The following is a 26748-nucleotide window of genomic DNA, read 5'->3' on the forward strand; positions in this document are numbered from 1 at the left end:
TCAAGAGTTTTAATTTTTTTTACCTTTTCTCACAGAATATACAAATAAAAAGAACACTTAAAATTACCTTTACTGAATGTATTTCCTATCCACATTACCCTTTGAGAAGTTTACTGTAACACCTCTTTGTAGGATCAAGGCCGTAAAATGGAAAACATAGTGCATAATAGCTTAACATTTCTTGAAAACTAGTAAAACTGAGAGATTAAAGGAGGCAGAAATACACTGAAACCAATAGCAAAAATGGAACCCGAATGCAAACTTTATTTGAGCTTTGACAAAGATTCTAAAAATAGATAGGTTAACCTGTATTTCTTTATTTCAGAGTGTCAGTACTTCAGATGAAGAATCCATCAACAACATGTGTGCCTCAGAACTCTTATTTAATCTTTTTTTTATTTTTTATCAATTTAGCATTCTGAGACCACATTCCCAAAACACCTTTCTTCTCTGCCTGCAGCTTGACTACAGAGATATCAAATATTTGACTCCACCTACCCTCTCTCCCTAAGCAGCCTGGCCTCATTTCTCGTCTGATCCTTTCCTGCAATATAATCAAAGCTCTTGAAACCACTTGCTCTCTGGTGACCTGGAATCTCTCTACTGGCAGAAGTAGCAGAGTAGAAGAACATTTATGAACATACTGTGACCAGGAAGGTGTTATTCACCTGCATTTTTGGGATTTCAGGTTCTCCTCATATGACGTGAATGAAATTAGATGAAAAAGAGAGTGAGCTTGGAATCAAAAGCAAATGCAGACTTGAGGCTTGATCGTGAAGCAGTTTACTTACTAAAACATATCATTGCATGTATACTGAGATTAATTAATTGTTCAAGTCAGTGTTTTTCTCTCTTGAAAAAGGCAGCTTTCAAGGACAAGTTCAGGAACAATCACAGTTTTAAAGAACTCAGACTCCATGTATTGTTTTGTCCTACACAAAACATGGGATTTTATAGATAATTCAATAGGAGATATTATATTACAGTGTTTGATAGGGGGTTTTTTAATGATTCTCCATCAATAACTACTGTACATCACATCTTTACGCACAATTATCAGTTCTTTTCCACAAGTCATTTTGCTCAAATGTAAATCCACATATTTCAAAAAGATTTTCCGTGGATATGGTAATAAACTTGTTTATAAAACACAATGACATAAATTAGGTAAATAATGTTGAAAATCATATAAAATTATCCTTTTTCTCAAAGCAGAATCAATAAATATGGAAAAGCATTCATTACCTTGAACACTCTTATTCTTCTCTGTAAATGAAGGCACCAACAGAATTTCTGTGGAGAGCTCTTCAATTTTTTCTTCCATTAATAAAAAGAGTTTGATAAGTTGAGAAAGACACTTGAGTTGATACAATGTTAAGCAGAAGTTCCTTCCTTTTTTGTGGGATTCTTGGGAGGCTGTTCAAGCAAAATCACAAAATAACTTTTACTATTGCTTTAAAAATGATCCTGCAAAACTGATTATGTACAAAAGTATAACATAACAAGTAATTTCACTTTTGTCATAGCATAATGTATATTTTCCCCATTATAAAATACTGTTACATTAGTTCTTCCTAAATCTTTGGCACTTCTCAATTATCTGGGAAGCTGCAACTGAATTCCAGGTTTTGTTATTCATTAACAAGGATTTTTTTCCAAGCAACAGATCTACTCAGAAACCTTCTCACCCGTGTTTTACAGAAAAATCACTGTGTTGCAAAACCTGATTGAACAAAAGGAAAAACCCACGTCATTACTATATTTTAATGGTTTGGGACATCACATCACTACACTGTCACTCTGCAAGTCACCTTGTCTGTTTAACAATCTGCTAGCACAATACAGTTGATGAATATGACATTTGAGTGAAAAGAAACATCAATCTAACACTCCACAACTTTAAATATGTGGGGTTTGAAAACAAGTGAGACTGTCAGTGAACAAATATCAGCAAGTATTATACCTATAAGCATTTGGTATTTAAAAGAAGAAACTGAACATTTTATTTTGAAAGGTTAACACGTGTAATCATAACATATAATCATGTCACATCAACCAGGGAACTCTGATTTGAGCACAGGCAGACGATAAAAGACTGCGAGCTGTTTCCAATTCAGTATCACCAAACCACATGGTTTTAAGTATTTTAATTTTATAACTTCTTTAAACGTAACGAATTTGCACTTCTATGCAAATTGCAGTGAGCTGATACCATGTTCCTATGCAGTTCTGTTGCAGATGTTACATCAGCAGAACAGTTTATGTAGAAAGTGTCAGAGTGAGAGCCAGAGTAGTTTGAAAGGGAAGCTCTGAAAAGACGAAAACAAATATAAATTGATTGAAATGTACTTTTATGTGTCAAATCTCTCTTACCTTTGCAATTTTGAAGTACTCAGTACCTCCCTTTTTCCTCAAAGTTCTTAGATATTTTTTTAGGTATTCACAAATCACTTTTAAATAGACATAGATCTAAGTAGCAGAGCTGAGCTCTGAATACAAATTCCCTAATTTGCTATTCTAGTTTTGCAGCCTTAGAGATTGAACTGTGAGTTTTGCATCCACATCTGAATTTCCTCAAAGTTCCAAACAGATGTAGTCCCTTGCATTTCTAAGAATGGCAAAAGAAAGCGTTATGCATAATTGCCTCTGTTCGTGCCTGTCCTCTCTGAATAACAAGTAAATAATACCTGTATCACTGGATTTCCAATTTTAAGTCTTAAACTTCCAGGAAAAGACATTCTGCTATTCAGAGAATTTTGTTCCTTTACCTGAAAACTAGGTAATACACACTGAGTTTAACTGACATGAAATGACTGCCCAAGTCTGCAGACAGCCAGGAATAACAGATCCAAGTGGTAAGAACCACAAATCGCATCATAGAAATCAATGAATGTTAGTTCTGTGTCCTATAGTTTGAAAACCTTGTGATGCTCCTGCCTGCTCCCTTGAGGAACAAAGAAACCTTCCAGTTATTTGACTGCTGCAGGAGATACCGTCCTTATTAGACTGAAAGGAAGTGGACCTAGAAGCCAAATGTATACCACAGTAATACCAGAATATATTACCAAACTCGGAAAAAAGTAAAGACTTTCACTTTCAATGACTACTTAAAGTTCATTTCAGCTGGAAGCTGAAAAGGCCTCTTCAAAAGAGCCCTCTTTTTTTCACGCCATTAAGAAGTTGAGGTAACACTTTAATATATGACAAAGCATAGTATAGTATATGCAAATGACCACTTATATAATCATCAGAACAAGAGTTTACTGTTTAATACTACATACGTTCTACAAACGTCTAGAAAAGTCCTTCAGACTTTTAGGTTGTGAAGTACAGACAAACTTCTAGATGCTTGAAGGTAGTGAAGAATATTGCATTAATTTCATGGCTGACATAAAACTTTGATACAAAATTAAGAAATAAATGGAGGTAAGCATAAAGGAAAATGAGTCTTTTTATAAAAAGATACAAACATGAGCCCCTTCTTCTGATAAGCTGCCAACCCTCCCAGACAGGAGGAAAGGAGGTAGGAGAACAGTGGTTTAAGTGCACTCATGAAGGCCTGAAGCATGAACTTGAAACCCCTTGAATCAGTCAGGTTTGGAACTCATCAGAAACCTACTGGCAGTAAGAACATGGTGATCCGATTCAACATAAAGTGATGCGCAAACCTTTGTGACCAGAAGATGGTCCAGGGAGACCTTATAGCAGCCTTCCATTACCTGAAGAAAGTACAAGAAAGCTGGAGTGGGACTTTTTACAAGGGCATGCAGTGATAGCACAAGGGGCAATGGCTTTAAACTGAAAGATGGCAGATTTAGATTAGATCTAAGGAAGAAATTCTTCACTACAAGGGTGGTGAGGCACTGGAACAGGTTGCCCAGAGAAGTTGTGGATGCCGCATCACTGGAAGTACTCAAGGCCAGGTTGGATGGGGCTTTGAGCAACCTGGTCTGGTGGAAGGTGTCCCTGCCCATGGCAGGGGGGTTGGAGCCACGTGATCTTTAAGGTCCCTTCCAACCCAAACCATTTTATGATTATGATTATGATTGAATCTTATAAACTACTGTCACATTTACCACTGAACCTTGTTAACTTACTGCTTTACACCAATAAACTATATTTTTTTTGCCTCCCTCTCACTCCATCTGTGACCATCATTTAGCAGAGGGGAATGAAGAGGCATTTCTCCTCAGACATGGATATGATTGGACAACCACAGAACAGAAACATTTAAGAACTGTGTAACAGCAGTTAGGCAGCAAATGCAATGACATACAGAAAATGTGGAAACAGATTTCTAAGTCTAGTAGATTGTCATGAAGAGTACAGGCCTCCATGTGGACAGATGTGAAACAGACATGAGGTTTCACTGCAATATTACATGTTCAACCAAGTCTTAGTGTCACGAACTTGTCTGGAGGAAAATAAGCCCTACTCACAAAGTAGTGTATGACTACTCTGTAAAAGTTAATGAATGGATCATGACTTATGATGTTAGGTCAGAGAGTTCACATAACATCGTATGGAAAGAGAGACATCCCTCTGTGATGAAGATGGTCTAAAGTTGTTGGCATCACCCTGGTCAATTCACAGAAGGCCACGCACAGGGTGACGAGAAGTACATGAAGCTGATCTCAGCTAGCCACAAATCAGAGTTATCAGTGGCATTCCACTCTAATTATTGAATAGAAGGAAGCATGTAGTAAGTTACATAACACAAACCAATTTCCTTCCTGAACTGCCTGCAGTTTGCTACTACCATTCTTCTAAATTTGATTTTTTTCTGCATGTCTGAGTTTAATTCATGTAGTCCTTGCACAAGGAGACAGCTGCAGCAGAACCTTTAGCTGCAGGCATACATCAACAGGACTTCCATAGTGTCACCTAACAACAGGACACATGCTGAACCACTGCCTTGTGACAAGTATTTCTGAAAAGGGACAGAAAGGCTGGTACAGAGGCTACAGGGAGGCAAAGTGGATCATAGAGCCATTGTCAATGTGCTAATGAGCGGATTTTGCAAATATTGCTCTAAATAGAGGTCAGGAGCAAAAAAAATACAGAGAGAGAAAAAACGTTCTGAGCTCCTGAACAGAGCCTCAGTGCAGAGCTGTGCAGAACAAGAATCACGAAAATACTGCTGTATAAAATCATTGCCTATACAGATGATATCTGAACTGCTCTGGACGCCGAATCTGCCAGCAGAAAAATCCTAAGCCAGTACGACGAGCTATCTTCAAGCATAACAAAAAAGATCCCAACCAAGCACAGTGTCAGGGAGCACCTAAGGCTGGCTGCTCTCTCAGGGACAGAGAGTAGAGCACAGTAATAAGGCCATCAGGACAGGTTCCTTGCCAGCCAGGGCCCCATCCCACGTTTCCTAGGCAAGGCAAGCAGGGCAGACCCAGAGATGATAGTCAGGTTTCAACAAGGGTCCAGATCATCAGCCAAGTTCATGGTTTTCAGAGTAAAACCACAGAAGACCAGGTCATTTCTGGAAAACTGTCTGCTTCACCAAGGACAGCATAATTATTTTGCTAAGAGGGAAGAAGAGAAAATACTTTAGGCTTCTGCCATCTAGACCATGGTCCTTTCTGGGGGCTGGGGGAGAAGAGGTGAAGACAAAGATTTTACTTGACTTAACTTGAATCTGCACTGCATTTATTTGTAGCAAGTAAATAAATCTTGATGATTCACTACACAAAACTGTAAGGAAGCAAAGGAACAAGCTCAAAACTTTCATCCTCTTAATGTTTAGAAAATCTGTACTCCTGACTTCCTATGACGTAGAAGCAAAGGAGGCATTTCCTCTGGCATGCTGATTTACCACCCCAACGATCAAATGACAGGCAGCAGGAGACTGCCATCCTAAACAAGGCGACTGTTACAGAGCTTTGCTTATAGGAAAGGAAGCCCCACGTAAAACTAATATTGAATGTCTATCAAATTATGCAAGGTTTGCCAGACTATGCCGGTGCCACGGCAGCTGATGCAGTCACACAGCATCAGAGAAACTGGGGGCACTTATTTTCACATTTGGTGTTTCACTTTAGCAGAATGGATTGAAGCTGAAGAAATTTTCTTAAGATCTGAAGGACATGCCACACCTGTTGAAGAACGAAGCAGTCCATCTTACCAGAGACCATTTCCCTGGTTGCATCTGGACAGAAGCATAATATTAGTATTCAGGAGGCAGGAATGAGCACTCTGAACTAGGTGATCAACCATCCTGCTAAACTAGGGTTTAGAGGCAGACTACACTAGATCTCAAGTTCGTGTTCAGATCCCATCCAAGCTTCAAGACATTAAAAAAAGTGACAAGTGCATAGTCCTTTCCAAGGCAGCAGGAAAGCCTCAAATACTGCCAAGTCTAAGGATGAAATATGGCCATTGTAGATACTACATACCTGAGGAGAGGCCCTGAGTGAAGGCATTGGTGCCACAACCATAAGTAATAAAAGCTATTCACTGAGGGGGGAAGAGAGGCTTGGTAGTAAAAAATGTAAAAATGCATGAAGCAAGCAGAATACTCCAGGTCTCACATCCTCCAAACTAGGACAGTGTCAAGCTGCCATAAACACACATCAGTAACAAAGTAGAAATCCAGTCTGATCTACTTTTTAATGTAGCCTTTCAAAACAATGTAAGCTTCTGTTCTATCGTTGCCTATTATGCAACCTAAACACTAAAATTAAAATCTAATTCAGTTCTCAAAATTCTCATAAAGGTTTTTTAACATCTTAACATAAAATCCATGGGTCTTGCCTTCTTTAACATACAATTAGTTCAGGTTCTTAGGTAAATTTAAGCCAAGACAGTTCTACCATCCACATGGAAAAACTCTTCAGTTGCATTTTCAAATGTTCTAAACCCCAATGAGTTTACCCAGCTGTTGTGTAATTTAGAACAGATGATCCACTGTAACCCAGGTTATGGTTTCTTTTCCCCTAAGCTAATTTGCTGAATCACTCAAACCCTGAAATTCTTAGAACGGTCATCCCTCCATTTTTTCTTGCTTTTCTCCCTCCTTCCTCAGACTAGAAAATTCTTCTGCAATTAGAGGAACTATACAGAAAAGATTATGAAAGAACCTAGAGAGAAAGAGCATAGGTAACATTCAGACACAAATTTCTGCTGAAACAGTCAAGCATCAGTAACATACATAGGGTTTTGCTGTTTCATTGCACAAACGATGACATTTGGTTAACAGTAAATATTTAGATTCAGATGCTGATAATTTGAGATGAGCACATAGTACAAACACACCCTACAAAACGTAAGCACTCCCATAATTTTCAACAACCAGGTTTAGTTTCACTTATGAAAAAGGTTAACTAGGAAACAGCAAGAATAGCATTTGTTTTCATGCAGATGAAGACACACACATACACACACACAAAGTTAGCTATTTATTTAGACTTTTGACAGCATTCTAAGGCCTCAGAACTTCTAAACTGCAGGTAAGCATGCTGCCTTAAATGATTTTTATTCCTATATCTTAGGCTTGAAAAGCTAGAGTGAAAACAATTTTAACTTAACTACCTGGCAAATCACCCTTTCTACCAACAAACAATAAACATCCATGACTCAACACTTTTCTTGGAGTATGAAAAACACAACACTCCAAACAAGTAAATGATAACTTTTAAAATATAAAAATACTGAGAACAGAGTGTAAAGGAAAATTATTTTCACTTAAGACTAATTATGAGAAAAGGTGGTGGAAAATATATATAATTTGAAAAATTACAAACACCTCAAATAGGGGTGGCTAAGAAATGAGAGTCTATATATACCATAAACATAAGAGCATAATATTGTAGGAGTAGCTGTACTGGGTTCAGCTGCAGACCCTCTTATCCCAGTATCCTGGGCTTGGACAGTGACTGAAAGAGGAAGATTAAATAAAAATATAACAAGGAAGCCACATACAGTATTTTTTTCTCAGAGCTTACCCAGCCCTTGGCCACTTGCCGTTGGGCAGATTCCAGAGACAGATGTGGTTTACATTAATAATCTGTAGTGGGTTTCATCAATTTCTCCAGTTACCCTTTCACTCATGTATATCTTTACCATCCAAAACATTTTGTGGAAAGAAGCTCCACACTTTCCTACACTCTGGGTTAACAAACATATCATTTCGTTTACTCAAGTACTTAATCTTCTAGCTTCACCTGATGCCAACTATTTTTAAGAATCAGCCAATTACTGATACCTGTTTGGTTTTAGAATGCCTCCCTTCATTTATAGACATCTATCGTATCTTACCATCTTAATTTTGTTTTCAAACTGAAGAACTATAGCTTGCTTATTTCTCCTCATGTGGGTTGCACATTTTTTAGCACCTTGTTGCCCTTCTCTAAGCCTTTTCTGCTTTTTTCTACACCAACAGCTAAAAAATATGGCTATATAGGATATAGTCTAGTAAAACAGACAGTATCAATACTGTAAAAAGAGACACACAGGGATTACTAGTGAAATCAGGGAAAACTTTGCCTATTAACTTTTAATACCTCATCTTCTAATAAGACAAATTAAACACATTATAAAGCTAATTCTACTCAATATTAATTCTAACAAAAAATCGGCATGTCATTCAAACGTCAAGGTTAAATTCAGTGTGGATGCAGTATGTCTTGAACACCGAATCTCAGTCTTCTCTTATGTATTTGTATATAAAGATATTTTCTGCAAAATAATTTGACCATTTGGGAGCTCTTAGGAATAAAAAAAAGATGGTATTAGAGAATTTCACTTCTCCGGTGATGAAGTTGATAAGTATCCATATGAATTCTAAGCCAGCTAGTGAGCTAATTAAAGCATTTTTCAATCAACATAGAGTGAAAAACACATATTCAGGGGAGATCATAGTACCTGAGCTTCTTCTAAGTACTTAAATTCAGACAAGACACCTGCCTTTATCTTACTTCTTAAAAAGATTTGCCCTCATCTCTAAAAATGAAGCAGCATGACAAATAAGCCTCTGCTAGATCGAAATGACCTGTGTACACCTGCTAACTTGTGATTTTATAGCAAGTTTCAAAAGCTGTACTTTCCTCAAAGCCATAGCTCTTGAAACCATTAAATAAAGTGTTTCCAATTTCCTTGGTTATAGCCTGGAAGCATTTAAAATCTCAAAAGGCATAAGAAAATATGCATATAAATGAATCCCATAACTCTAACATAACTTTTGTGGTGGTTTGTTGTTTTTTTTTTTTTTTTTTAAATGAGTGTGGCACCTTACATGTTTTAAACAATGCAGCATTCACAACATCTCGAAAAATTGTATGGCTAATCCTGATCATTCCAGCCCACCCAGGGATGTGACACAGTAAAGTGTGGTGCAGAAATCCCTGCATCATAGGTGAGCTGGCTGTGAATGTTCAAGAATAGCTACACTACGACAGCGTGGCTCTCAGATTAATTAGCATTACTACTCAGTGTGGAGAGCCACATGGCTAAACTGCTTCTGAGACTCATGATGGAATCCTTGGAAAGCAACCTGATGACTATCTTCTTCAGTGATTACAAATTTTACTATAAAATACCTTCCCAATACATTAAATATCATTCCCCTGCCCCCATTTATAAGGCTTAATTTCATATAAGATAGATCTTCAATATTGTTCTGCAAGGGACACAAGAAAGCCATGTCAGGGATTTCATCCAATAAAGCTATATGAGGAAGAAAATCGAAAAAGTGTAATATTAAACTTAAAATCTAACTACAACCTGCGTACAAATAATAAAGCCTTTTCATAAATGGAACTAACATTTTGTTAAAATCTGAAAAGAAATAGCCTAATAAAGCAGCAGAAACTCAGCTACTGATAGTCACTGTGTATAGGGATATTTCAAGGGGTAAATTTTCAAAGCAGTGCACAGGGAGTTACATACATAAATTCCATTAACAATAATGTGTTCCTCAGCTCTCAGCGATATTAACTTTTAAGTGATGCTATAACTATTATAACAATCTTGCATTTATGACAGCATTCATCTGCACACTATCTCCTAAACAGAGCCTGTATATAAACTGTATTACTCTTTCACTTGCATTTAGTAATGATATATTCAATTTTTATGGACATCTGCTCACAGTTTTCTCAAACTGCATGTTGGTGTATGTTTTTTAATGTAACAGCTAGGTTTAAATAATTAGTATTGCTGGATATAATCACTAATTTCCTCATACTGTAAGAGGCAACTTAATATTTCTGCATAGCAGATGTAATGCACAATATTACACAGAACTAAATTATTACAAACAGTGCCAGCAGTTTTCTATACACAGTACTTAAGATAATTATAAAAAATCATCTTCATTACTGCATGCTAGCATTTTTTTAACAGTTTAATTTGGATAGGTTACAAGATACATTCAAATCACACAGATACAATTACTGCAAACCCAAGAAGCTATAAAATGTTCCCAACCAAATCCCTTTGACCCTGTTAATGTCTGTTCCTTGTTAATCTAAGGCAAACATTGTTTGTAGCGTGCATTTGTTATGGAATATGAAAAAAAAAAAAAAAGAAAGGAAATCCCCTAACAGTTGTTATTGATTCCAGCATTTACTGACTGAAAGTTAAGTGCCATTTACAAAACAGAACAGATGCAGATGCTGACAAAAAGGTAAACAATTGTTGCATGGCTTACTGCCAGATTCTAAGCCAATATATTAAACTCCAAGTGAAGCACATTCCCCCTATAGATTGCACTTATTGCCACTTCATTTCCTATGTGCTCGGTCTCTCTATTGCCGTGCCTGGCACTAAGCTATTTTCAGTTCTTTGGTGACCCCTGAGGCCTAGTGCTACCTCACATAGCCATTAGTGAAGGGAATTGCATGTGTCTGACATGGCCTGAAACCAATTATTTGATATTTTCTTCAGAATGATGCCCAACTCTGTTGGGAATGAGCAATCATGAAATAATTTACCTCCTGATTTAATTTTTTCCTGCACAAATTAGTTGTAGCCTGAGCTAGCTCTACACAGCTGCCTGTGACGTATCTCTGTCTTATCAAGATTCTACTTGAAATGATGAAAAAAGGAAGGGGGGGGAGGAGAGTTGAATAGAATAGGTTGGGGAATCCTGCTTTAAAAAGGCATTGACAAGTTTATCAGATATACTGATCACATGTTCTCTCTGCTGATTGAAACTGACAGACCCATAAAGAACTATCAGTGCAGCAAAGGAAACCACATGGATGCAAACTGTTATCCGAGTGTTTAAGGTTTTTTGAACACCTGTCTTGCTTCACAGCTCCCTGTTAGTTCCAGTGAAACCCAGGGGTGCCAGGAGAATCTGATAAAGCAGCTTATGCAAACAGACTGCATGTCGGCTTATTTTTGCCCCTTTTTTTAAAAAAAAAAAGGCCACAGATCTAAGGATAGCAAACATTTTCTTGTTAGACGTCACCATTAACTTGTGACTTTTGTAAGTGCTTATACTATACATCCATACCATGCATGTGTCAAACAAATGTAGTGAAGTAAGGGATCTCAACTTATGTAAAAACACTGTAAGCATGTATAAATTTGCATATATTTAATCAAGAGAGTGTGTCTGTCATAGAAAGAGATATGTCACTGCCAGCTATTAAACAACCTCAGTGAAGACTACACTAATCTTTTGAAAGAGATTCGCTATACATGAAATTTTAATCAAATCTGCTCCATAATGTCTTCCCAGTCAAATGAGATCAGTTTTCACCTCATTGTGAAGGTTGATTCCCTATCAGGTTGCTAGATGCTTGCTACCAAATGCTTAAGTCCTTTGTTTACGTTGCGCGTACAGGTCTGTCAAAATTAAATCTTTGCTTGAAATCATGTTCACCAACCAAATGATGAAAGGACAGACCAGTGCTGGAAACACAGGCTGTAGAGCAAGACCATGCTCTGACACCAAATTTGTGTCGTAATCTTTAGCAAATCATCTCACCAATCTGACTCCTCGACAGCATACAGGTACCTTACAACTCTGTTGAACAAATTACAGAGACCTCCCCACGTGCTCTGAGGATGAAGTGCCCTCTAATAATGTTTAATAAAACCACTTTCTGCAGAAAAACCTATCTCAGCTTGCTCTTAAACCAGAGACTCAGCCTGCTCCTTAATTTTCAAAACCATACGTATCTTGTAACGAATCACAAGACATTCTGATTATACTCTACAGTTTCTGGCATACAATGACATTTTAAAGAATTAAAATGTAAACAAATTAATCAGTCTCTGAATTAAAACTAATTAATGATGCATCTATTTAAGGAACTTAGCAGCTGTTACCCAACCATTTTCTGATAATTATCATAATAATGAAATAGCAGACATTCTTTAAACTTCAGCTAAAATGGTCAGAAAACTTGTAGATAGATGATCTTTGCAGTTGTTTATGGCATTTATGGGGTGTTTTTAGGTGCTATTCTACAATTGACAATTTCTCCTGAAGTAGTGACTACAAGCAAGCAGTATCTTCAGAAAACGGTAACAATTATCCTATCACAAAATGCCACTGTCTGTAATATTTCTCAGTAGGACTGAAACTGTATGTTAGCCTTACAATGACAGAAACTGGTTCCACGCTCATTTTTTCATTTTCTTGCCTACACCGTGGGCTGAGGGAGTCATTGCATTCCCTGAAGTCTTCACACGCACACACAGAATATACTGATAAAAGCATAAAACCCGAGAGAATCTGCAGTAAACTGGAGATAGCACCTATTCTGAAGCAGAGGAGTTCCTGAAGAACTCTAAGAAGTTGATCTTCTTCAGTCTTTGCTGCAAGAGAAATTAAGTACTGCCAGGTCTGTCAAACTTTCTCATGAATTCTAACTTTGATAGGACTTGCATATGTTTTCCTGTAAACTATTTAAAACACTTGGCTGATAAAAGACAATTGTAATTTGTATTTGGAAACACAGTAATTAACGTATTTATTTTAATCTGATTGCAATTTCTTTAATGTCTGCACATATAAATATGTCTGCTAGCTTCGTTCCTGTCCTCTGCATTTACATTCACAGTGGCATGGTTGGGTGTCTCGAGATTGGTTCATTACATCAGACCCACTCTATTAAAATTAGGCTCTTAGGAACTTTCAACCAATCAGGAATTTCTCTCAGGTGTTCATCATTCCTTTGTGTAGTCTACGCATGATATTATGTATTTCCTTAAATAATAGATTAAAGTGCCTCTGTCACTTTTGCTTCTCTTGCTCCTTGGAATTTCCAAGATATAACAGAGGCAGATAGTGACAGCTTTTGTTCTAATAAGAGAAAACACTCAAAAAATCACTTATAAAGCTGGAGTCAATACTCGTATTTCTGCTTCCTACCTCTTTGTATTTCAGAACTCTAGTTAGGTGTATTCGCCACAAAGTTCTCACGATTATTTTTACAAGGAGTATAAAAACCAGAAATAAGTCTAGGCATATGGAAAAAAGGGCAAACACTGCCACTTAGGAACTTCTAGAGAAGTTTGGAAATTCATAACCTTTTAACAAACATTTTGGAGAAAAGCTAGAATATTCTCTGTGCTACAAATGAAGGATTAATCATACGTCGGCACAGATGTAGACACGTAAGTTCCTACTCCCTGAGCTGAGACTACACTCTTAGAACACCTCTTTATAGAGGAGCTGTGTTACAGACATTGCTGGACTTCCCTAGCACATCAGCAGCAAGTCAGTACACCATCCCTTGTACTAACATACAAAGATTTGGATCTTATCCAGAGGATGATCAGTGCATGAAGCTACTGAGGACAATGAAGCTCCTCTTGAAAGTCTGAGACCAACAACTGATCCAGTTCCAGAAAACCACCAGTGTTTAGGGGTACTACGAATCTCCAGAGCAATAACGGCTAAATTTCTAACTAAGAAGTTGGACTGGGTTGTAACCACCCCTATTCTCTCTAGATCAGACAGACAGGAATATCTCCATTGCCTTGCTATACTCAGCAAATATAGTGAAAGGTATTATAAAATGACCAAAAGCTTTGTTTTTCAAAAACTCAGTAGCCCTTTGATTGAGGATGGAGGGGTTTTTAAAATTCCTAAGGCACAGTGAAAAGAAGATTCATGTTCTAACTTAGCATGTAACATCCATATTGTGGATCCCAATTCAATTCAATCCCAATTCAAGCACATACATTTTTTGCAAAACAAACTATTGTGACTAAAATAATTTTGCCCTTTTATAGTTAAATTTGCTTTCCAAATACACATTTTGTGACAGAAGAGGTTCTCTGTCTTGACAAAAATCACAGCCAGGACCATCTAATTAACCTGTGATGATATGTTGGTAGATGCAGATATTGAAAAGACTCCTGTAACAACCTTCTCTTCAATCAATACTGCAGAAGCCTCTTTAAAAGACATTTTTGAAGTCTTACCTGCCATAGTTCTACACACTTTCCTTCATAGAGGCCTATATTCTGAAGTAAAAGAGAGTCTACCTTAGTAATTCTCTTTCAGATTTTGTCACTTTTTATTATTAAACAGAATACTACAGTATATAAATCTCAAATTGACCTCCGACCACTCATAAAGCATCAAACTGGAAAGTAAATCACTTTCATCTTTTAAACTTGGGAGGAGAATGCAATAATTAGAGGGCATAGTGACTTAAATGCTCTCTTCATGCTGAGGAAGAACACGCAGGTGTGCTGAAAGAGCAAAAAGGAAGATAATTAGTTGGTGTTTGCTAATTGTGGACATTTTGAAAGCAAAAAAGAAATAAAATACCAAGAATGGAATTATACCACTTTCAACCTCCACAGAATTCAGAAAACAGATTTGAGTTCTTGATGGAGAAGATTAAGTGAAAGAACTTCATTAGGACACAACAGGCTAAAAAAAAATAACCAAAGAGAACATCACGAATTTCATGTTTAAAAATATATAAATAAACGAAAAAAGTAAAGTTAATGTTTACTTATCTTATTAAATAAACAACATGATAGTAAAATTCTGGAATGGGCATCTTTTCAACCTGACAAAGAGTCAATAATGAGATTTCACTGGCAGTCTTCATATTATGGGCTTAATAAGTAATTTCAAGCAACTGCTCTAAAAAGAAGGAAGGTATTCAGGCATGCTACCAGCTTTGAAATTCTGTCAGTTCAATTGACATTTCAGTAACTTAGATACTGTTATCTTACCCCCTACTAGAAGCTTAAAAAGTAACAAGCTTAATGCTTTTGTAATCTTTGCGAAAATGTCATTCTCCCACTAGAAACACATTTGTGGTCCTAGGGTATTATGTTCATATGGCCTTTAAAAGAGTTCCTCTTTTTTATTAAAACTTCAGCTCTGTATGTTCAAACAGATGGTTTTATTTTCTCCTCAGTACTACTCATATTTCCATTTAATATAATTGTGCAGTAGAAATCAAATACAATACTTGCAAGGATAAGAAATAAATAATATGTGACAAAGAGGCTATGAAACACATTATTTCCTATATTAAATGCAAAGACATTTATTTTGTTTCCCCTGAGTAATAGGATCTTGGTTTGGCTGTCAACATTTTATAGGCTTCCCAAGGAACAAAGACAACTGCAGAAATCTGCATCATATCTGTATGTCCACTGGTTTTCAATTTTAACTTCCTATTATAAATTCCCACCAACACTGTTTGCTCCATTATTTTAAATAGGTGACAATTAAACCTATTGAATATCTCAATACTGATTGGCTCATAATACCAAATTAGGAATTTCTGGTATTTATAGAATAAAAAAAAGTCTAATGATGACATCTGCATTTTTACTCAATCCATACGTAGTACCCATGTCATTTTTGCTGATGTCCTCATGTTTTCTGTGAAGGTTATATATGCATAAGAGAAGTGCTATGGTTTTACTTGATAAATGTTACTCTTTCATCTTTCACGGATGGAAACGGTAGGATTTTTCACTCCACCTGCGTAAGGTACAGGGAATATTGTGCCATACATCACCATGCGCAGTGCAGCTCAAGGAGTCAGTAGTTGCAAAGCCCGTTTGCATACAGGTACCATTCTTGCCAGCAACTGCTCCATCTCTTGCTTTACATAGGCCCCTCAAGCCCTGTTCCTATAAAAGCTATGTTACCGGGCACTGCAGAGTGATAGAGTGAGCAGAAATAGAAGAGAGAAGGAGATGTCAAGCAGGCAGAAATATAATGGAAGCACATCAGCTACTGCTGTCATGCAGAAACAGAAATAAAACCAGCATGTCCATCAGAAGGGATGAGCAGGTTATCGTGGGCCTGGTGGAGTACGAAAAAAAGAGAAGAACGATGTACAAGGAAGCAAGGAGGGTGAAGGTCCAGTTTCTGTTATCATTTCATTATTTTAGTCTTTATAACGTTTAAAAGTCACTACAATAGGTAAGTGGGTCTTGAAATATTTTAAAGCTTAAATTAACAAAGAAAACCTTTTAAGTAAACCTCCTTAATTAAGTTTTAAAATTTTGTATTTCTAAAACATTTGGCTCTTAGCAACACATTAAAGATATAACTAAAAACTTGTTGTATTAATGCAAGGATCTGGGCAGTATAATGAACTTGAACTGCTGAGGCATGATGTGATACTGGTTATTATCATCTGTAACCCACATGGGCTACCTCACGTTAGCATGCCTTACCAGCACTTCAGAAAGATGCAACAGGACTTTCTAGGGCAGAACAGTAGTAAACCAAGTGACTGAGACACTTTGCCCCTTCCTGCTAATACTTCTAAAAAGCCATATTTCAACAATGCAGTACAGATAAGAAAACATGATGGAAAAGCAATTGCAGCTACAACATAAATATTGTAAACCATCCGCTATAGATTGCAATCTGGACAGAAATTGCAAAAAAAAGTGCAAAGATGTAAAAATTAATTACATGAAAACAAGTCTGGGATTCTTTAATTTCCAGATACAAATGGGAGAATAAATAATGCTAAAGTTATTGAGTCCTAATTATTCCCAGATAGGAATAACTGTATTTTTCATCACAGTCACTAAACCAACATGCAGCAATGCTATTTTAGGCCTATTTTTAATAGATAAGACCAAGAACATAGAAGATTGGTTGTAGGCAATAATCTTGGATCAAGAGATCACAAACCAACTGAATTGAAATTAAAAGGAAGGATAAAAGCAAGTCTGAAACGAAGGTTCTTTATTTCAAAGGGAGGAAATGATAAACTAGGGGAAATAAAGCCATGTGCACATGGATGTAGAGAAGAAATCAAATTTCAGTCAAATGTGCAAAACCCAAAACTTGTATTTCAAGTTAGCTGGACAGCAAATTGCTGGGAATATGTAAGGATAAGTGACCTCAAAATAGCTTTTCCCTACCCAGTACTTTCATTTAATGTCCCAAAGTTGCCTTCATTTCAACAAGTTACTCCAAAGCCCATTTCTCTTCTTGCTCTCAACTCCACTGCAGAAATGCAGCTCCTCTAAACAATATTGAGTCGTTCTATTCAAATTTAGATACGTGCCATATTCACATCGCGTTCCAGGAACACAATATATTCCTTAGGAACTCCTACATATTTAAAGATAATACATTCAAAATATCATAATTTAAATCACAGTTTGCATTGGAATATAGAATGGAAGTTGGTCGTATTCTGCAAGAAGAAAAGAGAAAGGAAGCCTGCTGGACATGTAAGAGGATGGCATAGTGGGGTAAAAGTGTAAAATGTAAATATTAAAATACATCTGTGAAGGTGATTTAATTACTTTGTACCTAAAAATGTACTTAGTCAAATCTGCATCACTTCAGGTTACCTCCACTTTGCAATAATATTTTAAAAATAATCAACTACTGATTTTGACGAACATACTGTGTATTGCCTCAGATTTTAAAAACAAATTTCTTTTAAGATTTTTAGAGTTATTAATTATACAAACATACTACAAATATGGTTTATTGGCAAATGCCATTAGATTTGAGAGCCTATTAACAGGTCTCTGGCAAGTTCATGACTAAACAAAAATATTAAGCCAATGAATTTGAATATGTCACAAAAATATCCCCTCAAAGCTCTAATCTCCATTTAGTTTTAACCATAGGAAATTAAAAAATTGTCTAATTAGTCTACGCATGTATTTACACTCTGCTTATATAAAAATATATATAAATAAAACCAAAGAAAACCTTCCACTAATACATAAAATGTGTATAATTTTATGGTTTTTAACTTTCTTCGGCTGATGTCTTATCACTTGTAAGAGTAGCTGTTTCTTCATCTAAAAGAGATGACAGATTAAGATAGGTTACTAATGCCCGATTAAATTAGCTTAACATTTTTGCAAACAAAGGAACACGAAAAAGGTTCAAAAGGTAGAAGTACAATCCACATTTAATAGACTTACTGCACATTTCTGAGAAATACCACATTGGAAATTGAAATAAAAAATTGTAAGAGATAAGCTGAAAACCAGCTGCCTGCATGACTCTTTCCATGCTAAGTATGTTAACGGATACATTAAGTTTTCAGTAACTTTTTAAATCCTGTAACATTATATAAACTTTTGAAAGACATACGATTAATATGACAGGCTGAAACAACATCTAACAAAACTCCATCAAAAAATATTTGGGGGGAGGGGGTTGGGAAACATTCATCGGATATTATTTTAGCAGATGGGAAACATAGATGATGTGTTGAGGGTACACAGAGAAATTATGACCCATGCTAGACAACAACCTATCACAATAACTTGCCCAAATACCAGTGGCTGAATCCTGCACTATTAAAGGTCATAAAGAGTCACTGAGTGAACTGGGAATGGGATCAAGTTATAACATAAAACCACCTGCCTCCACTAGACTTTGCAAACAAAGATGCCAAGTTCCGAAGAATTTGCTGCTTCTCACATACATTTTCCAACTTCTCCCTCAAACCATGCTCATCCTCAATCCTGATAAACGGATACAATCTCATTAAAGTACTTGACAAATAACTGTTCTAATACAGTATGAAAGCAAAAATGTTAATTCATTACTTCACAAATGGATTGTTATATATGAAATATTTTAAAAGATTTATAACTCTGTTAAAACTCATTATAGACTACCTATATTTTCCTGACAGAAGTAGGTCATCTATATAAAGTTTTCTGAGGTTCTAGCATTAGGATTTTTTCATTTTCTCTTATTTTTTCCTCTCCTATATAGTAGGATCAATTACAGCAATTCTTATAGGAAAAAAAAAAAAAAAGCAAACCAACACAAACCCAAAACCAAATGCCACATTTCCCTGGGGGTGGACTAAGTAAACACAAACCCTTTTTTCACCTCTGGGAAAACAGTCCCAATTGAATGTCCTAGATTAAATTATTTTGCTGTTGTGAAATGTGCTGGTTTGGTGGTTCCCAGAGGGCAGAGGCAACATGCATCAAAAAATAAGAAACACATTGGTATGACTGCCTTTCAGCTAGGAAAAAATCTCCTTCCCTTTCTCCCCTTCCCTCCACAGTCCAACAAGCTTTTTTTTGATACTCAGCAAACTGGGTATCACTGTCAAGGCAACCAGTTAAAGCTGTCTTTTAACTTAACCTGTGTATAAATACAGACTTCCACTCTCAATTCTAGGAGGGCAGCAAAGGCATCACAATTTAATAAGAGTTCCAAGCAGGAAAAGCCACTCGACACTAAGAACTTGTCTACCGTTATAAAGGTCCCCAAATAGCTATTCTGTAGAATTTTTTCCAGGATAGTTGTTTCAGTGTGAACTACCTTGTAAATTCTTTAATTCCAAAGGAAAAGTGCCTTTTTCTGACGTAGTGTGGTACAAATGTAGTATATTCAAACATTTAGAAATCTCTTTCCAGAGAAGACTCTTTACATATGAGCTTACATGCAATTAACTATTCAATAATAATTGTTTTGGTAATGAGACAAGTATAAATTTTGCTTGAGTTGATTAATAATGCCAAATATTAGGTTATGACATGTCCACAAAATGAAAAAAAAAAAAATCCTGTGTAACTTTACAACTCTAGCCCCCTATTTTGGTCTAGCCTGCTGAATTCACTACTGCTACTTTATTGTTTGGCTGTCTCCATTCTACAGCCACAGACAATCCAGAACAGTCTGATTCTGCAGAAAATCAGTAAGAGAGACCGCAGGCAAATCAATGCTTGCCGCCCATACCAACCTCTTGAAGAAAAATAAAATGAAATACTATGCAATGAAGAGATGAAGACATGAGCATGACAGCCACTGTGAAGAAAGTAATTGTGAGGGTTAAATGATACTAACAAACACCACTTCTAAACACATTTTATGGGTGCTAAGGGGACAACTGCTGTGCCTGCAAATCTGGCCTTTAATACGTTTTGAGGCAAAATAAAAATATTCTGTGGGACTTAAGAAATATAGAGGTGGTGGTGTTTTTTTTTAAGTTGTAAGCAGGCTCCAGGATTTACTTTGTATATTTTAATCTTCATCTGTTCTTTTGAATATATAACAGAATTGTGCACTGGAAATTTGTCCTGAGAGATGTGCTGGCACAAAACCATGTAAAGACACATCTCATGGCAAAGAAAATGTAGGCAGAGGAATTACTACCATAATAGACTGAAGGATTGTTCTCTTCCTTCTTGTAATACAGAAGCAGTTAACGTGTGGGATTTTTAGAGAGCCACCCTTATGGTCACTTCAATCTCCATGTCTGACATGTAAAATGGAGGTAACTGAGCTTCCCCATCTTTGTGAGCAGTTTTGAGATTGAAAGAAAAATTAAGTTACAAACTTCAGTCTCCCACCATTTTCTTTTTGTCAGTGAATCCTTTCACTGACTCCCACATCACCATGTAACTCAAAGATACATCTATTTCATAAGTCAACACCACTCTGACATTACTTCTTTCCCACCAACACTCAATCCCACTAAGATATCAGCTTTACATTGAACTTCTCATCCTTCCACATTATTTGTCTGCATGCCTGTTCCCTTACCTTATCTTTCTTATGTTCCACATATTCCTCCTGTTTAAAAATTATTTCTGTATTTCTTCTAGTTGACTTACATTAACATGTATGTTGATTTTAAAACTCACAAGAGTATAATTTTCTTCTGTGTAGACCTGGCAAATCATCACCTCACTTATCCTTTCTGTATGTTGTACAATCCAAAGATCTACCTTCTGTTTCTGTATTTTGCACATGCTTCTAAACTTTTAATATTTTCTGCCTGCAAACTACTTCACCTTTATGGAAGGCTATGTTTTAAACAAACAGCTCTTGCAGAGAGGAGTGCTCAAAATTCTGCACTGAAAAAGCAATTACATACAATCATACAATTATATTATGAAAGTTTTCATTCTGCACAATTTTTTTCTAAAGCTCCAATTCCTCCCTTTGGAAATTAGCATGTCAGACTCACCAACTGTAAAAAGAAAGTACATAAAATATCACATCAATAAAAGATTCCTCTCGTCTTAAAATCCTTAGAACAAGAAGAAATTACCAGGTAGCATCAACTCGAACTTACTGTACTTCCAGAAGACTAGAAAAATTAAATTATTTTTTTTTCTTTTAGAATCACAATCTGCATAGTAATCCTTTGGGTCAGCCTGATGTAGGAATCTGTGTCTATTTCACAGTCACATTATTGTGTGCACTATCCTATAACCTCCTTTAAACTTCTGACAATTCAAAAAAAGTGAGGGTAGAAGACTGAAGAGTTTGTAGTTTTTTAAGTCTGAATTAAATAGTTCTTATTCTATTATATATTTCAGCAGCTGGAATAAGTTAGACTGAAAAAAAAGACTATGACATGACAATGTTATCCAGTGAATTATAATGGCGTTTCTGTATACAAAAGCATAAGATAGTCTCCTCACTTTAAATCTTTTTCATCACAATTCTGATACAGTCTGTAATTCAACTGCAGTTATATGGTTAAAACATAAAGATGTAATTAATAAACTCAGGCCTCTCTCTTCATAGGAAATAATCAAGTATATTGAAAAAGAAGTTGCATAATTAAAATAATATCTAACTACAATGAACATAAAATAAGGCTACTAACCCACAGCATGAACTGTTCCTCTATGCTTCTTTGAAATCTTGTTTGCCTTAACTGTATGTAGAGCATTTTCTTTGAACTGCAGCTCACAAAGTCGTCCAAGAAGAACTGTCATTTCTTCAGTGATGGTATCCAGGTAAGTTTCATTAATAAACTTCAGCGATGAAGAAGGATCAATAGTTCCACTCAGTATATACAAATCCTCTTTTATCATTGTGCACAATGTGGGTACGGAACTTTGGTAACCATGAACCACCTTATCAAAATTTGTTTCACCACAACTAGACAAAACACAGTTCTGTAGAAGATCGCTAACCAGTTTATTCTGCATATTCTGATACTTCGTTAAGACTTCTGATTCAGGATAAAGAAACAAAAGTTGCTGTATGCACTGAGTTTTAAACTCCATTTGTTGTTGTAAAGCATTAGTACTTGTTTCTTCTTGACTTTGCAGTCTATTTACTAAAAATCGTCGAAGATGCAATCTCACATCATCCCACAGAGATTTCACATCCATAGTTGAATCATCCTCAATGGCATGAAGGGAAGACGTTAACTCAAAAGACATCCCACTTGGAGTACAGGGAAACGAGACACCACACTGACTAGAGAGATCCAGAAGGAAGTGAAGTATCATTTCTTCTTGATTTTGCTCATTCTTCAGCAAGCTTTGCTAACAAAGGTAAATCAGACAGTATTTTAGAAATCTTTTGTTAATTCTGGTTCATAAAATGAACAGCTTCATGCTAGAGTACCAACTGTTTCCAATGCTAATTCTGTTACCAGCAAATAACAGACTCAGAGAAATTGCTATATAAACAACAGACATAACAAAGCCTGTTTTCCCATGGATTTATGCGCCAATCCATCTCCTTGTCTACCTGCTCCAATAACTCACATTCCTCTTCCCATCTTTCTTACATCATCAACTTCCTTTTCTCAGTCAAATCTAACCCACAATTCAAAGGAAAGCTTTGGAAATTCCATTAGGTAAGCCTTGACAGCCTATTTGTTGTGGTCCACACACATCTTTGAAAGAAAATAGTATGAAAAATTCCTCAAGATTTACACAGATAATGACAGGTTTTGCTTACAAATCCAAGATGGGAATTTATAAAATGAAACATTGTTGAGTTCTATGTTCTGGCTCAGCAGGCCACCACCAAAAAGGCCATTGGAAGGATAAAATAATCTTCCCAGGACCCCTTAAAGAACTAAAATTGAAAACTTGTTAAGAATTGAACAGGCTTAGAGCACACAGGGCAGAAGAATAAGAAGCTGTGTATCCTGTCAAACCAAGATGCAGACTGGTACATTAACAATATAGCAACCTCTGAATACCTCTCAGTTATATGGGTTGAGTAAGAAGGAAGCCAGTTAACAAAGCAAGTGAAACCACCTGGATGCATGTGCTGTCCCTACTTCATCTGAGCCTGAAGAGCTCCCTCTTGGTCCAGGGACAGGATCTCTGACCTTAGATCTGCTTCAAGTTCCAGAAGCCATTCAGCAAATAGCAGACCCTCTTGTCACAGCTCAATGCTTCCTACTTGGCCCAGAATGACACAAATTTAAACACCGCTATGCAGCTTTTCTTAATATGTATGATACGAATCATTTGCATGAATAAGGCTTGTCCAAAATATGAGTAGAAGACAACCCCAAAGTCCAATGGCCACTGGACACCAAAATCTCCTTCCTCTCTCAGAGTAATAAAACTTGACTATTATAAACCCATTTCCAACATCCTCAACATTCTTCCTACTGCAGGTTGGCTTTGGGCACAGTCCTAGGCTCATCAACTTTTTATTTGTCAAGACCTGCTCTCGATCCTCCACTATAAATAACCACAGATTTTCCCATCTCAAGAAAATTGAGTGAAATTGATGGCACTCTTGATTTTCTAGGTTTCAGGAACCAAGTAGGCAAGCTTTAGGTGAATCAGCATCTAGAAGCCCTCTCATTTGCTCCCTTGCCTCCTATGGCTTCTCTCCAACAGAGAAAAGCATTGTGGCAAATCATGTGATGGTAGCTCTTTTCACTTATGTCCTTTGCCTGGGACTCCCAGCTATACTCCATCCTATAAAGCATGGCTGGTAAAGGTGCCAACCTTGCACCTTCAGAACTACTGATTTATTTAACATATGGTATTTGAGGAAATTATTAATTTCTTTTCCCATTTTGAAAGAGAAAAATAAATCAAATTTGAGTATGGAATTCTGTAAATATAGTAACTTCCAAATAGAAAATATTCAATTTTTCTGCTGTAGCAAGCTTTTATCAATAGATAATTTATAAAAATACAAAAAAGACAAAATCTAGAACAAAAACTTCAGCGGGCTTCCTGTCCATCCACATCCCATCCCTCTCCCCTCCTGCTTATGAGTCACAAAAATTTTCAATATCAGAACTCCTATTCTTTGTTCTGGATGACTCAAACCTGTTGCATTCTTATGGGAGAAAACAAGAGTTTAACCTTCCTATTATCCTCTACTCTGGAGTGCTCCATGACAAAAATTAAAAAATAAAAGACTTGCACCACAGTAGCTAATTCTGACAGACAAAAGACAGAGAGCATGATTGCCTCCCACAAAGGAAAGTCTTAAAAATAATAGACTAACTATTTTTCTTTCATTTTACATCTTTATTTTAGAATGCTTCCTATGAATTTTTTTACTTACAAGCAGGAAACACATGTGGAAGACAGAATAACAAAGGAAATTATCAGTCAAATATCATCCTATAAAAGCATGTGCATGTGATAGAAGTATATACAACTAGTTAAAATCTTAAATCATCCATATTGATACGCATATACATAAGGCCGATTTGATTTTCTTTTATTATCTACTGAAGTATTCTATAAAGTTTTGCGGCCCCAAAGAGAATGTGTCTTGGTGTGTAAGCTGAAACCCTAATCACTAACCACTGTGTTGAATCACTAACCACTCGGCTCAGTCTCTGCAGGTAGACTCCTGGAGTTTAAAGGTGAATTTTTTTTTTTATGAATCACGCTCAAATACTACATTCCAAAATGAACAAAACAAGAGAAGCTGTCAAAACAGTGAATGTAACTGATGCCTTTGGGTGATGAATCCAAAATGTCTTCCAAGCAAATTCCTACTGCTGTTTTTGTACGGTTAAGCAGAAAAATTTTCATTCATGAAAGGCAGTAAGAATCTAAGTATTGTTTCAATCCCTTTGCAACTTAAACTAAAGCATTAAAAATAGGAAGCCTGCAGATGCCATCTTAGTGTTACTCAGAAAAAGAGCCCCTGAAGAGATCTTTGAAGCTCTGAAAACACACTGTCATCAAGTCTCTTTGAACACTGCCTATATTGATATAGGCTTTTTCATTTAAAAATTAACCTGTAGAAATACTTCAGAAGATGATGCCAAAATTATTCAGAGAAAAAGATCCAAATTAGTATCCAAAGGTTTTAGAGAAGTGTGAAAAGTTCTCTTATGAGCACAGTGAAGGGATACAAAAGGGTTAACAAAAGGACCTTTGTGAAGCCAACTGTAGATCCATCTTAAATTGCTAGCATTGTGTTTTAGGTTCACTTACTAATCATATGAAGTAAACTGTAGATTAGAAACTAACACTGTAGGGAATGTGGAAGAGAAGAGACTAGTAGGAAATGGCCCATCTTAGTTACAGGCCTTGGAAGGCAAGTAGGAGAACAAAGTGTCTGGCACTTTGTTGATATGAAGATAGCCAAGGCTGGGGAGCCGGTTGGTACCGGCTGTGCTGTTCTGACAGGGGAATAAGGGGGGTGGAAGCTGGAGGTCACCAAAAGGACAAGGTGAAGAAGAGGAGTGGATGAAGCAAACGACCCCTGAAGACCACTGACTCAAATCACTGAGCACGCGCAGTCGGGAGGGACTTATGGAAATGACCTCTGGAAACTAATGTTAATACGAAGCGGGGACAGGTTCTGCCTATGGATAGGGGCATTGGGCAACTTCATGTATAGGTAACACTTTGCTGCATATGAACGGGGCAAGCTGCCGCGTGGAGGTGCGCACGGCTTTGGTGGGACGGCCCCCCGTGCTGCCCCGCGCTGAATCACCATACCGACTGTGCAGGCTGGCAGGTTGGGGGGGGATTTTCCGCATGTCAACAGGATGTTAGTGACAATAATCTACAGGAAAACATTTGCGGCCTATCCACTGGTCTACTAGCTGCTATAGCCTGCCACCTACCATATCAATAAACAAATCCAGTAAGAAGATTTTGTTAAAAAAAGATTTTGTCATTAGTTTAGCAGGAACAGAATTTAATGAAGATGCATTCATGTACATATTCAGCTTTTAAATGTTTAGACTCACAAAACAGTATACACAATAATGAAATTTCACATAATTAACATTTTCAGGCTTCATGAAGAACCTCTCAGCATTTCCATGAGAGTTCACAAAAACATGAGAATACCACACTAACAATACCTCTAAATACAGCACCTCAGCCAAAGCATATACAGAACTTTGCACAATTTTTGTAATGGTTCCAGCAGCTTAAAAGATAAACAAAATCCCTAACAAAATAAACACACATAATAAGGGATAACAATGAATATAAGTATTGTCCTGAAGTAGAAGGAAGGTTACTATTATTGAAGATGTATTATATGATACTTAATTAAAGGCTTGCAAGTGAGAAATTAAGTCAAGCGAGTAATTAGTTCAATGGATGGAGATACACATTTAAGAAAGGTCAGATCATAAT

General features: G+C 36.6%; 1 protein-coding gene across 1 annotated transcript in view; it reads right to left on the minus strand.

The window, feature by feature from the left end:
- The window catches only part of KIAA0825 (KIAA0825 ortholog), a 212478-nt gene that overhangs the window by 172360 nt on the left and 13370 nt on the right, over nt 1-26748 (minus strand). Inside the window, exons 3-4 of the mRNA XM_009649603.2 lie at nt 22026-22695; nt 1246-1416 (exon numbers count right to left, since the gene is read on the minus strand). Coding sequence (XP_009647898.2) covers nt 1246-1416; nt 22026-22695 — 841 coding nt within the window. The remainder of the gene's footprint in view (nt 1-1245; nt 1417-22025; nt 22696-26748) is intronic.

This window comes from Egretta garzetta, unplaced genomic scaffold (assembly GCF_000687185.1).
Source record: "Egretta garzetta isolate BGI_Z169 unplaced genomic scaffold, ASM68718v1 scaffold12, whole genome shotgun sequence".
Lineage (NCBI taxonomy): Eukaryota > Metazoa > Chordata > Aves > Pelecaniformes > Ardeidae > Egretta > Egretta garzetta.